This window comes from Calonectris borealis, chromosome 25 (assembly GCF_964195595.1).
Source record: "Calonectris borealis chromosome 25, bCalBor7.hap1.2, whole genome shotgun sequence".
Classification (NCBI taxonomy): domain Eukaryota; kingdom Metazoa; phylum Chordata; class Aves; order Procellariiformes; family Procellariidae; genus Calonectris; species Calonectris borealis.
This window is the reverse complement of record NC_134336.1, coordinates 2371784-2389335: the sequence shown is the minus strand read 5'-3', so window position 1 is coordinate 2389335 and position 17552 is coordinate 2371784. Positions and strand designations below refer to the sequence as shown.

At 47.4% G+C, this 17552-nt stretch overlaps 1 protein-coding gene across 1 annotated transcript in view; it reads right to left on the bottom strand.

Moving 5' to 3' along the window:
- Window positions 1-17552, bottom strand: part of CSMD2 (CUB and Sushi multiple domains 2) — a 307900-nt gene that overhangs the window by 56413 nt on the left and 233935 nt on the right. The window contains 8 exon segments of the mRNA XM_075173206.1: window positions 1455-1664; window positions 2626-2742; window positions 5084-5153; window positions 5247-5365; window positions 10678-10782; window positions 11779-11875; window positions 16124-16248; window positions 16804-17007. Of these exon segments, the coding sequence (XP_075029307.1) occupies window positions 1455-1664; window positions 2626-2742; window positions 5084-5153; window positions 5247-5365; window positions 10678-10782; window positions 11779-11875; window positions 16124-16248; window positions 16804-17007 (1047 nt within the window).

The window sequence follows — 17552 nt, the reverse complement described above, 5'->3', positions numbered from 1 at the left end:
GAGATAAACTTTAACGAACCATGCACACATTTGCATGAAGGCTGAGGGAAAACCCTGCTGCGGCTTTGCAGTAGCCTCAGACACGAGCACGGGGTCTGCCCTGGTCCGTGACTCTCACAGCCCGTATTCACGGAGTCACCCCGCGCTTCACTTCTAATTGGGAAATCTGCCTTGTTTTTCAACAAAACATGGACAACCCTGATGACGAATGCAAGTCAATTGGTTAACATGTTCCACCTGGCATTATAAATTATTGGTCAGCCTTGCTGGAGCTAATTTGCATAGCAATTTCCATGAGATTACCCAGAGTGCCTCACAGAGCACATTCCTTCCTAAATTGTGCAGTAGCGCATGAATTATATGGTGCACGAACAGGACAGCCAAGACAAAATTAATGTTTTCAATTAAGTATGAGTAGCAGCTTTTACTGCTATTTCTGGGGAGTCAGCTCTTTGTCAGTCCTTGGCTATAGCACATGGCTGGAGACACATGCTCCATCCTTCCCACCCCTCAGATCTCGCTCCCAGGCAGCAGCTGGACCGCTTGGCTCCCAGCTGCTGCGTAGCAAGGTCCATCCTAATTGTATTCAGCATGAAGTACACCCTTTGCCCCTTGTATTCCCAAATGCCAGTGAGAGGTGGACAGAGGAGACCAAAGGGTTTTGCAAAGACACTCATCAAGGTAGAGCTGTGGATCAGGCAGGGCCAAAAGTTCATGTTGTCTTTCAACAGGGCAAAGACTCACAGGGGCAGCCCGATCCAGCACCTTCACAGAGCAGCAAATCCAGTAAGAGAAGGAGCGCTTCCAGGGCCTCGCTCTGCTGGCTTCAGGGGCCCTCACATGGGGAGCTGCCTGAGGACTCAAGCTGGGCCAGAAGGTAGGCACCTCCATTCCCCCATCACCTCCAAAAACAGCACTGAGGGCATCTTTTGATTTTAATAACTTAATTCTCTACTTTTGCTCCAGTTATCCATGCCAGCTCTGTTGTTATATTTTTTGGCTATTTACTTATTTACCCGGTTCCCTCCGCCAGCCTGCCCCAGCACAAGGCTAGGCTGCAGCTAAGTTTGGACTTCGGCTGAGACTGAAAAGCAGCTGCAAAATTTCAGAGCAAACTCATGGCTGCTGAGGACTCTTCTCTTTGCACACGACAGTCGACAGAGCCAAGATCTAAGTGAATCTGGCTGGAATTAATTCAAAGGCATTTCACTGTCACAAACCACTCTAGGAACATTTGTTATTTGCCGTAGGCATAAGTCTAGGTGAAGAGATCCCAGTTATTAGGATTAAGCATGGCCTTCATGTAACACCTTTCCACTCATTTGGATTAAGTCCTCATGGAATTAATTCAACAGAATAGCAACAACCGTGATATCTACCCTCTCTTCCCCGCCCTCACCATTAGCACCCGGGGACAGGATTGTCCCACTGCTGCTTGTTCGGTGGCTCCTTACCTTGGTATTCCAGCTTGAAGCCTGGCTTGTTCTGTGAGTGGTCGCTGTGGAAGTACACAGTGGTTTCGTGAGATGTCGACAGGAGGGAGCCTGGGATTTCGGTGCCGCTGAACCGCCCGATGACATTACTGGTGTCGTACGGCCCATTGCGGATTTCGACGAAGTCGTGGTTCGGCTCAGTGGAGAAGTTTAGGAACTGAATGTGAGCACCTAGAAAGGAGGAATGAACAGTCTGGCTCTAAAGCTATTCCCAAGCCTTAGCACATCAGCACCGCTCACCCAGTGATGCCCAGTATAGCCTGGGCAAGCAGCGGGAGTACATTTACCACGATGGAGGTAGAGGATGCCTGTAGGTATACGGGTCCTGCTCGTTTCAGACAAGCTCAGGCTATTAACGCCCGTAGTTTCATGCTGCTGGAGTTCCTGTGCACACCTCTCCCTCTGCCTGACGCCAGAGAAATGTGGAAGGCAAGCACAGAGCTACACGGATCACCCCCGCCAAAGCGCGCGTAGCCAGCTCCGGTGGCAGGCCAGGCTGCGCCGGTGCTCCTCCTCCCCAGCAGCACGCCGCAGCCGCACCAGGAGGAGGGCAGCTGCTGCGGGAAACCCGGAGAGCCAGCACGTCTTCCAGGCGTGCAATCAGGCACCCTGACGGGGCTGGCCTGGAGAAGAGCTGAGCTGAGGTGGGCAAACTTCTCTCAGTAATGGCTGGGGAGATCCTAATTTTGAACATGCTGACGCCTGCATGAACCCAAGCTGAGGCAGGATATAATCCAAAACAAGCTTTGGACACCTCTACATTTAAAAAGGGCGATGCAACCGGTGATGTTTTAAGGCTAATACAAGCACGAGTAGTTCAAGGCGGGGAAGTACGCAAGCACACTACGGGAGGACGTTACAGCTGATTCACAGGCGTGCCCACAAATCCGTATCAACCCGCTACCCTCCATGGTGACCTGTAATCACCTTTTGAAAAAATATTTATCATTTCATAGCACCATATAAATGCATCTTTAATGGAAAGTGTGATCAGGAGGTCAAACAAGATGAGTTTCTGTAACTCATCCTGGCAAGCAATGCATCCAGCACTGACCATGCGCTGACTGAACAGGGTTGGTATCTTCCTATCATCTCTTTTGTGACAGCATCAAACCAAAACCAGCTGTCTCACCAAACCCCACTGGCAGCAAGATCCTCCATGTGCAGTCCAGGTTGCTTGGATAGTTTCCTGGGAACCCTGGGCTCAGGAGCACTCCTTCCATCTCTTCCGCTGTTCCTCCACACTGGGCTGTAAAATCAACAGTGTTAATGGTCAGGATCACTTGCGAGTGTCTCTGGATGATGGCCATGGCCAGCCAGCTGTGTGGGAAATAAAGAAATTAAAAACTAAGAAGAGAAAAAGGAAAGCCTGCTATGGAACTAGCACAAAGTTTGCCAGGCACTGCATAGCCGCATTACTAATGCATGTGCCTTTCTCCTGCCCTCTGGAGATAAAAGCCTGGACCCAGAGATCCAGTTTTGGCAATCACAGTGGGAGAGACAGATCTGAGCTGCAAGAGGAGAGACAGACGCTCTGTTCTGTCCACAGACATTGTAACAGTGCACATCATGGACACAGCACTTGTTTGAATTTTTAACCACCTGAAAAAATTACCGTGAAGAAACAGACTGATCCTATTTTGACTCCAGTTACCGCTACTTCTTTTTCTAGTTAACCAATCTACCTTGACTGCTATACTTGTCAATCTCTGACAAATATAGAACAGCGTGTTTGCACACCGACTGAAGTAAATTCCCTACCAAGAAGCGATCCAGAGATGACAGCACAAAATATATTTACAAAAGGCATCACATGCAATTTATGCACAGATAGTATCTTCTCGGGCTTATCTGGATGACCTCTACCTTGTTACGGTACTACCATCCAGCCGAATACACCCAGATATACTCCTAACACGTTCTGACAGCGACGCTACAAATTCCCTTTGTCCAATATCTCGTTATGTGTGTACTTGCTACTAACAAGGTTTCTCCCAGAAGATTTCCCTCTCTTTTTCCTCTTAGTGGCTCTTTAATAGAACTACTTCTAAATTATTTAGAAGTCAAGCATCTGGATGAAGTAGACCAAAAGAAAATCAGCACACTTCGCCAGGGAAGCAATCTGTTCTCCGAGCAGGGGAACAACCAAAGCCTGGGCTCCCGTGCGGCCGGCAGCCAGCGGTGCTCCGGACAGGGTGTAGACACATCAGCGCGTGATTAGCACAGGAGGACGAACCTCAGCATGGGGTGCTGCAGCATCCCCATAAAAGACGGTCACTCACGATGATCTGCATTTGGCTGCAGACAGGGGTTTATGCCTCTCTGAAGTTGGATGATTTTTTCAGTCAAGTGTGATGCAAGTGAGGGATATGAACAGACAGGTATCGGATGGGCGTTTGTGCCACTGCACTTGGTCACGACTGTCCAAAACCAGACAATCTGAATTGAACTGCACTAGTGTTTACACTGTGATTAACGCCTAGTAGGCACAGCCCAACCAGGCAAAACCCTACTTAACTGAGTGACCGATGCTAATTAAAAGAAGAAAACTTGAAACTTGTCATTGCTTAGCTAGTCATCAGCTAGCTGATAATATTGGGATCCTCCTCCATGCTGGGATCCCCCAGCTCTAACACTGAGCTGAAGGGCTTCTGATTTCTTAGCTCAGTCATTCTGCCGTAAACGTCTCTGTGTATTTATTCCTGGCCTGCAGATCATCGGATAAAAGAACTGTTAGCTCTTGTAATTACTTTAAAGCAAAATGATGTAAGCTAGAACAGCAGGAGCCTGAAATAACCGTTAACTAAAGCTATTAAATGCATAAATGTCTCTCTCAAAGCTGTAAAATGCGCAATATGAATATTAAACATCTAGATTTGCTAAAAGCAAAATATTGAAAATAATCCAAAAACTCCAGCAAGTTCCCTTCACCTCTGTGCCTCTTCTCCTAGGGCTTACTTCTTCCAGGGTGGAAATCAAACTGCCTGGTCCTTTTCTCTGAAGGCCTAAAACACTCAGCGGTCTCAGCCCTGCTCCTCAGAGGGTGCCACGGGCGAAGAGCCGCCCTGACAGGTGACCGGGCTCTTGCTGGTCACAGAGGACCTGCTAGACACCAAAGCAGGGACAGCAAGGCACCAAGCGGTGCCAATCGGAGATCCTGGGATGTAAACAGGCTCCAGTAAAAGATGCAGTTTTAGTGATATCATGATGCATTTCATAAAAATAAACCACGGTTTTAAGATCTTTGCTTAAGATGGAAATAAAACTCTCAACTCATAAACCCAATCTGCTTTCAGTATAAAGAAGTTTTAGGTTTTCCCTTTTGAATGTATTTTTGTTGAGAAAACCCTTTTTTGTATTTTACATTTTATACTATAACCACATTTTAAGCATTCAAAATAAAGCGTTCTGGGTGGCCAACAGGGACTTTTTTGTCAAAATTTCCCCTTGCAACAAATGAAGACTTTTCCACATTCTATCTCACTTCCAGAACAAACCTGCATTTCTCCAACTCGGACCTTTACCTTTTTTTTTTTTTTTTAGAGAAGTGCTATAAATATCTGCTAGGTACAAAAGAACAAGAATCCTACCAATGCAAAGCGGCGGTGGGTAATTCCAGCGGCGGACAGTGCCTGGCATGCAGGAAATGTGAGAGTGGCCCTGGAGGGGAGAAAAACAAGAACAGGGTTTGGGAGGGTCTCCCTGTATCCCGGGTGTTTGTTCTCGCCCTTTTTGTTGGAAAACGTTCAGTACCTGAAGTGCGTAGCCTGGTTCACACTGGAAAGAGACGACATCGTTCACTAAATACCGCTCGCCGATCTTCAGGCCATTCCCAGGAACGGGGGGCTCCGGGCAGCTGGACAGACCGACGGCTGCGAAGGCAAGAGCAAGATGAGTGCTCCGGGGAGCAGGGACGGGGTCTGCGCTGAAGGCAGAAGAACGGGAATGCACGCCTTCACTTTATCCCAGCCCCCCGTTTACCAACAGCCGCCACCACAGACACTGGGTGGGAAAGTCCCGTGGCCTTTGGATTCTCCGCAAAGACAGCCCTGATCACGCAGCATTCCCCTGAGTTACAGGGCATGTCCAGGATCCGGAGGTATTCGTGTCTAGTGCCTTCGCTTTACCTGGAACACACTTCTTTTAACATACAAAGGTATCACAAATAGTTTTGTGATTCATGGCTAAAAATGTTTTTGGCTGAACCCTAACGACTTGAAGAGCTGCAGCTGCGACAGCACATCCACTACAAGCAAACACCAGCTCATTCTCAACGGCTCACAAACCAAACCACCCGCCACGAGCCCTCCCCCTCCGAGGTCCACACTCCTGAAGGAGCGTACGCTCCTTCACCAACCAGGCAGCACCTGACAGAAGACCGGAGAGGATGCAAGAGGGAACTATCTGCTGTCCCTTCCTGGCGATATCAAGGGCATATGGTATGTGTTGCACGTAATTTGTCCCTTTCTGGGCAGAAGCAGCATGGTTTTATTCTCCAACCCTATTCTTCCTGTTTTCAATTACAGACTGAATTTACCATGAGATATAAGCAGCAGTAAGCGCGGCTGGTCCTTGATGGTGCCTGCAGAACAGCCTACGACAATTTCATTCAATCCCATTTCCCTCTGAGCTACATTTACACTGGGAATATCCTGCTGCAAACCCAATTAACGATCCCCAAAGTCGCGTGTGGGGTGATGTGCTTCTCCTTTACACACATGCCGCCCCTCTCCCTTCTGCAACACCAAACGGAGATAAAACGAAGACCGGCGTCTGCAGTCACCTCACACCCACCGCGGTTCAGCTGCCTGCCAGCACCTCCCTCGCTCTCAGTGCCAGCAGCTGCCACTAAAAGATAACCTTCTGCATCACTGCAAGGGCTAATGCTCTGCTTAAACCCTACAGTCCGCAGGCTGAGCCGAAAGCCGATGAAAAAAAAAGAAACGAGAGAGGAGATGCTGACTCTCCTCCTGAATAACCCGAGTCACGCTTCCCAGCAAGAAAACATCTAGTCCCTCCCCACACATGGCTGTATTGCTTGACCTTCAGAGAGACAAGAGAGAAAATAGCTTTAAATAACTTCCCATTCAGATCAGTGGGCACTGAGTTTCACTCAGTCCTAGATTGTTCTTGCTCTGCTTTGGCTTTCGAGCATGTAGAGATAAGGGCTTTGCTTGAGGAATCCAGTGAGGGAGAAAGGGGAGGAAACAAATTCTGATGGTTTAGCTCATCTCTCAAAACTTCCTTGCAGCACCTCTTACCAAACAAAGACACAACCTAGGGTTCAGAGCCATGAAATTCCAATTGTACAAGCAAAGCAAAAAATGTATTATTTCCAACTGCCCTGAAAATCAGCACCTATTAATTTTATCAGCAAAGAAACCAAACAAGCCTGATAATCTAAAGCCTCATGAAAAACCTGAACATGATTGTTGCAATGGGGTAATACGATCCTCAAAGAACTTATTGATTGAAACAGAAAAGAAAGAGTCGCAGCAAGAGAATTTCTAAAACAACATCCATTTCTCCAGCTCCCAGAGAGCAATCTGGGGCACAATTTCTCTCCCCAATCTTGTTGGTTGCTGTAGTCTTGCTGGATCCATTAATACGCAAGGTTTCAACCTGCAAACCCAGTAAAAAAGCTTAGTACTAGTCGACTCTCTAAAAGCACGCAGTCTCTGCAGTCAAACAGCCATTTCTGTGGACGCTTTACAAAATGAAATGCACTTTCAAATCTATTTGCTGCTTTGGAAAAAATAAACAAAGCATTGGTTGGCTTCAGAGACAAAACACAAGATTTGTGATCAGAATCAATTGTCAGACACGGTATCCAGCAAGAAACAATTATGTTTGCATTGCCCCAAGGAAGATTGCGTGAACAGAGACAGCAGTCCCATCTCATCAGCTCACCATCACTGCTCCCAACGCAGGAACAGAGCCAGACCATCACCACGCATTAACCAGTCTCCCGAGAGTTGCACAGACAGGGCTGGCTCCTGGCCGTCGCACCCGTATCTTTAGTACGCTGCAAATGCACAAGCCTGCTTGCTCCCCTGTCTGCCAGCTAAACACGCGATTTAGATGCGCTGAATAGAGCCGAGAGCTGCTGTCCTGCACCCGCTTGCTTGTACACTGTCTGCGCTGCTGCCGGACTGTATGTGCGTAATTCAAGCCCTCGGTACAGTACCACCAGTGAGGTAACAGCCACCGTCGCTGTGACCCCCTGCAGCCTGGCTGTAGCACATCTTTCCTGAACGGACATCTGCTCCAGCAGCAGGAATCAAAACACAGACATGGGGGAGAATGAACTTCTGGCATCCAAACCTGACAGTCCTTTCCCAAGAGACTCTCTTCCCTGCCATGTCTTCCAGTTTTAGTCAGGTTTGTTCTCTTACCACTGAGGATTTATTTTTTAAAATATAGTCTCTGTATATCATCATCATCATGTTCTCAGGCCTGTATACCCAAGGGCTGAATGCAACCTTGCATGAGACTTGCTGGAAACAAAGTGCTGCCATTCTGCTAGGGTGTCAGCATAATCCGTAACGGATGAACCCACTCAACTGTCCAACACAATAAAGAGGGAGAAAGGGGTGGGTGCCCACACTTTAGGCACTGCCTCCTTTGGAACATGATCTCAAAGCCTCCCATTTAGCTCATGCCAATGTGCCTCCATGAGTTGGAGGCTGCAAAAGGAGGGTGGCCATGCATTCGTATCAATCGCGAGGGAAATTATGCTGTCCGGCGTCTGGACACTGCACCTCTAAACACGAAGCAGAGAGAGATACCATGCCAGCAGGTAAGCTGAACAGGACCTAGCTGTGTGCCCTGGCAGCAAAAGCACCTGACAGTGCCGTGGGCTGTATGGACAGGAGGGACGGTGTGCTAGCGAGGTCCTTCGGTCTGCCATCTCAGTGGAGGTAGGATACGGAGATCCATGCAGCAGCAAAGACACAAGGGTTATGGATGTGTTAGAAACCACGGAAGTGCCTGAGAACGGTCATGTAGGAATTGGAGTTTTTCCCCCCAAAAAGGTGGCAGGATCAACAGCCCAACTGGAGTGCATCTACACCAATGCACGCAGCACGGGCAGCAAACAGGAGGAGCTGGAAGCCACTGTGCAGCAGGAAAACTATGATATAGTTGCCATCATGGAAATACGGTGGGATGACTCGCACAACTGGAGTGCTGCAATGGATGGCTGTAAACTCCTCAGAAGGGGTAGGCAAGGAAGGAGAGGCGGTGGGGTAGCCCTGTACATTAGGGAGTGTTTTGACTGTCTAGAGCTTAAGGATGGTGACGATAGGGTTGAGTGTTTACGGGTAAGAATCAGGGGGAAGGCCAGCAAGGCAGATATCATGGTGGGATCTGTTATAGACCACCCAACCAGGATGAAGAGGCAGACGAAATATTCTATAAGCAGCTAGGAGAAGTCTCACAATCGCTAGCCCTTGTTCTCGTGGGGGACTTCAACTTACCAGATGTCTGCTGGAAATACAATACAGCAGAGAGGCAACAGCCTAGGAGGTTCCTGGAGTGTGTGGAAGAGAACTCCCTAACACCATTGGTCATAGGAAGCCAACTAGGGAAGGCGTCCCGCTGGACCTGCTGTTTGTGAACAGAGAAGGACTTGTGGGTGATGTGATGGTTGGAGGCCGTCTTGGGCACAGCGATCACGAAATGATAGAGTTTTCGATTCTCGGAGAAGTAAGGAGGGGGGTCAGCAGAACTGCTACCTTGGACTCCCTGAGGGCAGACTTTGGCCTGTTTAGGAGACTGGCTGACAGGGTCCCTTGGGAAACAGTCCTGAAGGGCAGAAGAGTCCAGGAAGGCTGGACATTCTTCAAGAAGGAAATCTTAACGGCGCAGGAGCAGGCCGTCCCCATGTGCCGAAAGACGAGCCGGCGGGGAAAACCACCGGCCTTGGCTGAACAGAGAGCTTCGGCTGGAACTCAGGAAAAAAAGGAGAGATTATGACCTTTGGAAGAAGGGGCAGGCAACTCAGGAGGACTACAAGGATGTCGTGAGGTTATGTAGGGAGAAAATAAGAAGGGCCAAAGCCCAACCAGAACTTCATCTGGCTACTGCCGTAAAAGACAATAAAAAATGTTTCTATAAATACATTAGCAACAAAAGGAAGGCTAAAGAATCTCCATTCTTTATTGGATGTGGGGGTAAACATAGTGACAAAGGCTGAGGAAAAGGCTGAGGTACTTAATGCCTTCTTTGCCTCGGTCTTTAATAGTAAGACCAGTTGTTCTCCGGGTACCCAGCCCCCTGAGCTGGAAGACAGGGACGGGGAGCAGAATGAAGCCCCCATAATCCACGGGGAAATGGGTAGTGACCCGCTACACCACGTAGACACACACAGGTCTATGGGGCTGGATGGGATCCACCCAAGGGTACTGAGGGAGCTGGCAGCAGTGCTCACCAAGCCACTTTCAATCATTTATCAGCAGTCCCGGCTAACCAGGGAGGTCCCAGTTGACTGGAGATTAGCAAATATGACGCCCATTTATAAGAAGGGCCGGAAGGAAGATGTGGGGAACTACAGGCCTGTCAGTCTGACCTCGGTGCTGGGGAAGGCTATGGAGCAGATCACCCTGAGTGCCACCACACGGCACGTACAGGACAACCAGCAGGACTAGGGCAGTGATTGTCCCCCTGTACTCGGCACTGGTGAGGCCGCACCTCGAATCCTGTGTTCAGTTTTGGGCCCCTCACAACAAGAAAGACATTGAGGTGCTGGAGCGTGTCCAGAGAAGGGCAACGAAGGGTCTAGAGAACCAGTCTTACGAGGAGCGGCTGAAGGAACCGGGGTTGTTCAGTCTGGAGAAAAGGAGGCTGAGGGGAGATCTTATCGCTCTCTACAACTGCCTGGAAGGAGGCTGGAGCAAGGTTGGTGTTGGTCTCTTTTCCCAAGTAACAAGCAACAGGACAAGAGGAAATGACCTCAAGTTGCGCCAGGGGAGGCTTAGATTGGATACTAGGAAAAATTTCTTCACTGAAAGGGTTGTCAAGCGTTGGAACAGGCTGCCCAGGGAAGTGGTTAAGTCACCATCCCTGGAGGTATTTAAAAGATGTGTAGATGTGGTGCTTAGGGACATGGTTTAATGCTGGACTTGATGATCTTAGAGGTCTTTTCCAACCTAAACGATTCTATGGTTCTATGAATTGCTCTTACTTTTGTATTCCAGGTGAAAGCCAGCAGCAGAGACGCTGATATCCGAATAGAAATGCAGATAGAGCTGGTTTGAAGTGCTGTTCAGCAGCGCAGGCACTGTAGTTCCTGGGAAAACAAGAGGTGCACAAAGATACTGAAGAGGATTCTTTTTTCCTGCTCCGTGTCCTCAGAGACTAGCTGCAGAAGAGGCTGAGAACAGAAAGCCCTTTAACTTAACAAGGGCTGTTGGTTTTGATCAGGTTCTAATGAGGCCAGCTGAGAGATACCCAAGGCCTCTCCGCAATGGCCTTTTCAAAGTCTTCTGATGAATTTCATCAGATGAGGTTTTACCACCTACAGACCAGACAGACTAAAAGCATTGAGAAGAGAACTGGTGATGAGAAACAGCATGGGTGGAGCGCAGGTCCCCCCCAAGGTCCGGATTCCTTCTCCTGCCTCATTCCCTGGAAGCTATTGCAGCACCAGGTCAAGGCACTTCTATCCCAAACGCAGCGCTGGGAGCAGAGTCTGCTGGTCTTTATGCATGACCCTTCTCCTCACCAACATCAAAGCACTTTGAACACATTTGTTCATTAAATAAGCAAGAATTGGGGCCATTGGTTTTCAAGTGGCTCTGCTATTTGAAAGTTTTACAGTGCTCTTCGGCTGCTTGCTACTCCCTGCTCTGCTGAAAGCCACGGTCCCCACTGCCCAAAGAAAGGTTGTTTTGTAGCCCTTCATCCATTTTGGTGCAAACTGGCCAGGTTAGGTTAACCTGCCAAGTGCAGTGGGCTGAGCTAACCCCACAAAACCCAGCAGTGCTGCAGGAACTCCCACTTCCAGGCTGTGGAAGTGCTCATGGGTTTTTCCAAAAAACCCAAACCTAACCCACCGGTTTTGTGTTTAAGGCTCTCTATCAACATTTTCTGCAGCAAGACAATAGTCAAATTCCCAATTCAACAAAGCATATGATTCCCTTTAAGCACATGCTTAAATCTATCCTGAGTTTTTTAAGCACTCAAGCATACACTTAATTTTATGTACATGCTGAAGTCCAGCTGACATGAATAGGAATTAAGCATGCACTGATGGGCTTCACTGAACGTGATGCTGAACACGTACCAGAGAAACTTCCCAGCATGGTAGCTGTGTTATCTCCTCCATCGAACACTTCCAGGGAATCCCAGTTCTGCTCAGTAACAAAACTGATCACCTGGATCTGAAGAGAAAAAAGGAAAAAGTAACACTACAACTCCTCAATCATGCTAATAAACCAAAATAATATCAATGAAAGGGCCACTAATAAAGTTAGCAACACACCTGGGGCTTTAAGTCAGCACTACCATTTATCTGTGCTAATGCCCTGGCAAAACTCGGACACCTATTGCCTTTGACTACCACCATTTGGGTTATACAACTATTTTCCAGCAAACTCCACACTCCAAACTTCCATGTCTTCTGGGTGCTGTCTTCTGCTGCTACAAAGGGAGAGCTCCTGTAATTTCACAGCTAATTTACAGCAGCTGAGAATCTGAGCCTTTTTTCCTGTTTTGAGAAATCCCTGAAGACTTTTGCAGCACTTTCAAATGAAAGCAACCACTAGCAACCCAAGAGCTAAAATAAAAACAAAGAAACCCCCATTTAACCACAAGATATTTTAATCCAATGAAGTTTCTGCAACTGCCCTGTTTCTCAGCTTTTAGTCAAATCACTCAAGCTGCATTTTCAAATTTCCCACCTCTCTCTGCCATGCCCCGTAAGGTTTGGACGCTTAAGGAAGTCACTCCACTCCATTAGTCAGAACATCAATGCACTCCTCAAATGAGTAACATCATGACATCTGATAAATCTGCATTTACACTGAAAAGCAGCTCTTATACTTGAGCTAAGATCTACGTGTAATTGCAGAGTTTTGTTTTCCTTGATTTCCATTAAAATGGATTCTGCCTTTATTCCTAAATACCAGGAGTTCAAAGTATTCAGTGCCCCATTAAGAAAAATAAGGTGTGCTGTAGGCTCAAGTTTGGTGAACAGCCTGAGAGACTCAGACAGCAAACCTGAGAGAAAGCCAACAGTATTTGGAAAAAAACAGCTTTAATCTGCAAGCTCTAGATGAAATTTTCAAACACTGGGTACCTCAAATTAAACTTCTAGGCCAACAACCTAAAAACCTTAAAGATAAATCAGGAGCATAAATGACTTGTACAACTTGGCCCTAAACAAAAGGCTTCATTTCTCGGCATGCGGCAGAAGCCGCAGTTGTTCGGCACCACTGCCGGTGGGTTTGGGGAGAACGCCGGAACTCCGCTAATTCGGGCGGGTGGATTTCCTTTTATTTCTGCCTTCGCACATCTGCTTACTGCAGAGCCTCCGTCCTTCAAGTCTCTTCGGATGAAGATTTCCTACTAAGCCTAATGCTTCTGATCTGCAGTCGTCCTGCTGAATTCAACAGAATTACTCCCTTAAGCACAGAGCTCAGCAGGAGACATTCACTGGACTGAACACGGTGAAAAGATTTCAATGCCCTGCAAATCTTGACTGCACGCACACGCATGTGCACGCACACAAACGCACTCACCCTTCCCTCTGTAATTCTGTGAAACCCCCCTCCCTTTTTTCCTGCAGTGTTCTTATTCTGTATTTACTAGTCCACTCCAAATACCTCGCTTGCCTTTGCCCAGCTAAACATAAAACACACACTTTTTTTTTTAAAAAAAAAAAAAAAATCAAACCCCATTATTTCTGCCATTTTAACCTTTTTCCTCCTTGATTTATTCTGAATAATAAAGCAGGCTATAAAGTTTCTGCAAAGTTGTTTTTTCAAAAAAATACGTGGAGTTCATCTAGCAGAAATTGCAGTGACCCCTGCAGAGCCATTACTGATCACACTGACCAAGTCAATACCTTTCAGCCTGCATAATTACACCCCTATTGTGATTTATGTTATTGAAAGAGAGCGTGGATTGAGAATGTGCATTTTGTTTGCTCTTACATTTTCTAAATCATTTATTCTCCTTGCCCCCCAACTTAACGGAATAAACATTTTTAAGGTCCTAATTCTAGTCTGACATGTGGATTCACAAGGGATCTGCATCTATTTACTGCCATGTATATAAATTAATTCACTCAGGAAGGTTTGCTACAGGAATGAATAATTCATGGCAGAAGTGCTAGCTCGTACACTGATTACATAAAAATCCTGCCAGTGACTCGCCACTACCAAGAAAGCTTTAATTTCACCTCCTCCTCTGATTTACAGTTGTTTAACCTTTAATTGTTGTACAAAATGAGGGTAAACTGATGCTTAAATTAGTATCCAATAACTGAGAACATCTTGCACACAAAAGCGGGTGACAGGGGAAGCAGAGCTGATGCGAGCGGGGCAGGTTACGCAGCCGCTGTGTGGGGCACGGTGGGTCCAGCTCTGTGGCCATCACCCTGCCTCTGGGCTGCCCCCCACCCGACAGCTCCTGCACAGGGCTTTACGGGGGCTGTTTTACTTCCTGGGGGCCAATACTTTTCCCAGTGCCTTCTCCCCCCGCAGACAACTTCCAGTGGAAGTCCCAGCGTCACAAGCTGATGCGATCTGGTTTTATGTCGAGGGAAGGTGTCATCCTGCGAGCGGCCCCTGTCTACGGGCAGGGCCGAGGGGCGGCGGGTGCCGCGGCACACCGTCCCCCACACAGCCTGGCACAGCTGCAGCGGAGACCCCAGCACCGGTGCGGGTCTACACGGACTCCCACCGAGCACACGAAGGGGTTACACTGAAGGACCACGGTCCTGCCCTTCACCAGAAACTTCCCACTTTAGACCTAGAAACTGAACTTACGGCTCTGGCAGTGTAAAAGCTCAGCCACAGGTTACACCTTTTTGTTTGCATGCATTTTGTGTTACACCCCGAAATATCCATTTCCCTTGCAAGAGATCACATCCAGCAGAAAAGGTGGGGGGGAGTGTGTGTTAAAGAAAGAAACCTTTAAAATACTTTGGCATTACATTTTCCAGTTTTACATGCGAGAGCTGCATTTGCACAGCCAGAGAGGTGAGAAACAAGTATTTATGAATAAAGACATGCTTTTAACAGCCTGCTGCAATATCCGCTTTCCTCTAAGCTTAGCAGACATGTGCAAAAAACAGCTCCGCGGGCTGAGAAGTGGCAGCAAGGGTTTGCATTCAGAACACGACAGCGCAGAATACAGACATCTATTTACATCACTTTAAAAATTAAGTGAATTATCACCTCCCGATCCCAGGAGTCCCAAGCAACTTGCAAACCGCCTCAACTGTTCAGACATTTGGCTGAGCTAAATGGGGCCATTTGGGGGTTTTGAGAACGGCTAAAACTTCAGATGAACAGGAAGGTACCACCAGCGAGCTCTGAGGCTTTTGAAAACACTATTTTAAATGGCCTCAAAAACAAAGAGGGGAGCAGAATTTGCTGGACACAGTGAAAGCCTGACAGAGGGCACAAAATATCATTCCAGGCTTGTGCTGTTTTGCTGCGAAGCCCCCGGTGCTGCTCCCACCAGCTCTGCCATCCCAGACCCAGGTTCAGGTTTCGATTTGAGTTTTGAAGGTGGCACCAGGTAAGAATCCCCTCTGGGAGAGCAGAACTGTAATCCAGCAAGGCAGAGCTGATGTTTCAATAAAACTGTTGAGAGAAACACAACCGCTGTGTACCAACAGCTGCGAGTGCTGCAGAGAGAGAGGAACCCACCTACAAGTCTATCAGCCAAATACATGACACAGAAATAAAAGCACTTAGTGAACAAAACCCTTGCAGACAAAGTGGTGTAAAGAAGAAAGAAACCCTTTGATAATGAGGCCTGTGGAATGAATGAACCTGTTAAAGAATCCACCTCCTGTGCGTCAAGTGATGTCAGTGCAACGCACGGCGAGATGCTTTCTGTGAGGACAAGGCACGTATGTGCTGAATGGGAACTTTATCTCAGGTTTGGTCGCTGATGTTGGGTTTCATTTTCTACATCCTCTAGTTTGCATGACTATTTCTGCAGAGGAACGATAAGGACCATAAAAAGACCTGAAGAGAGAGCTCATTTACCTGGAGACAATGAACAGCAAAGCTGTAATTGTATAATCATACTGCTGCAACTCTGCTGGCATAACAAATCCATGCAGGCACTCTGAGCAAGGAACTCTTCCTTAGTGTAGCTTACATTGCTTTCAACATTGCATAATTAAGCAGCATAAAGATATATGCCCAGAATACCACAATTATTTTGTTACCCCAGAACAGCCACACGGCTCCAGTTGATTTCCCACAGAGTGTGTCTCCAGGAGGCAAAAATCCACTGAAATATTACCCACTTTTGGCCGTCATAGCATAAATGGATGTCTGATTCCAGAGAATTACACAACTTCCTAACATGTGGCCTCTTTAAGTGCACCAGATACTGTTCGTCCTCCTCTCTAGATCATGCTGCAGCGACAGCTGCTAACACTGTACCTGAATCCCTGCTCCTTCGGGGACTGTTATCTTCCACACGCAGTTGAGGCTATTCAGGTACGGCTCAGGGAAGCCAGGGGACAGGATGGTTCCTTTGCGTTCAGTCAAATTTCCACCACACGGCACTGAAATAAGCAAAGTAATGCTTGAAGGACTTGGCTTCATACTAAAATATTCTCTTTAAAACATCTGTCTGTGGACAAAAAAGCAAGCAGAAGTGGCTCCTATTTAAGGATAAGATTTGTATGAATAACCCTCTTTTCAGTAAATCTCTCATATAACTTCTAACACAAGCAGCACACAGCCCTTAGGTGTGGGAACACTGGGTACATCAGCCCATGAGACTGCGTCTTTAGGAACTGCTCCCCTCCAAAGAAGCTGAAAGCAGCTTTCAGAGGGATCTAATCTGTTCTAGATGCTGTCCCAGATCCCACAACTGAGTCCTGGATCGAAAGGTCCCTTCCCTGACATTTGGGGTTAACTGCCCTTGTTCACAGGCAGGCCTGGCTTTTGTACGTAAGAGGTATGAAATAGGGGTTTTTGTTTCGTTAGTTCATTTTGGTTCTTTGGTGGTGGTGGTTTTTTTTTTTTAAACCACCCCAAAGGATGTAATTTATTTTTCTAGCACAAACAGCTGAACTGTTTTGAACTTTTCTTCCCCCAAACCCAAAGATACCTACCCACACAGGTGGGTACCGAAACGTTCCACTGGGCCAGTGCCCCGGGCATGGTGAGGCACTCGATGCTCCGGGAGCCCTGGAGCGCGTAGCCAGCGCTGCACTCGAACCGCACCACCGCCCCCACCGCGAAATCGCTGCCCAGCCGCCGGCCGTAGCGAGGCTCCGGCACCGAGCTGCACTGGGTGGCACTGGTCCGCGGAACCGCTTGCATTGCAGACAGGAGAAACCAGCAGGTGAGTGTGCAATTGCAAAGCAAAAACAAAACAAAACAAAAACCAGTTAGAGTAAACATTTTGAAACATTAAGTTAAAGATACGTTAAAAACAACATAGGAATCTGATTATACCCAAACTCCAGAGAGTGGCTGAATCCAAACGTGACCATTGAGAAGAAAAAGAAATAACATTTCACTCAAACTTTCGTCAATTCAAGTGTTACTTGAATAAGCAACAGCAGTAAAAGCAGCTAGGGCATTACAGAACCATGCAAGCTTTCTAAGATGAGACTGTTTGCCTTCAGAAAACTTATCATCACATCAGAAAGGTCATTTCTAAATAGGGAAACCAAGGCATTCAGCAATGACTTTCCAAAAAGTTGGTTTGCCATATAATGCTAGAGCCTCAGCAGAAAACCTTTTAGGTTTCTTGGCTCACTTGGCCTCATTACTATAAAGGACAGCAGTTTTAAACAATCTTCTTCATGATGAGAAGGGTAAGAGAAAGGAAAGGGAACTTCAGTTGTGACAGTGC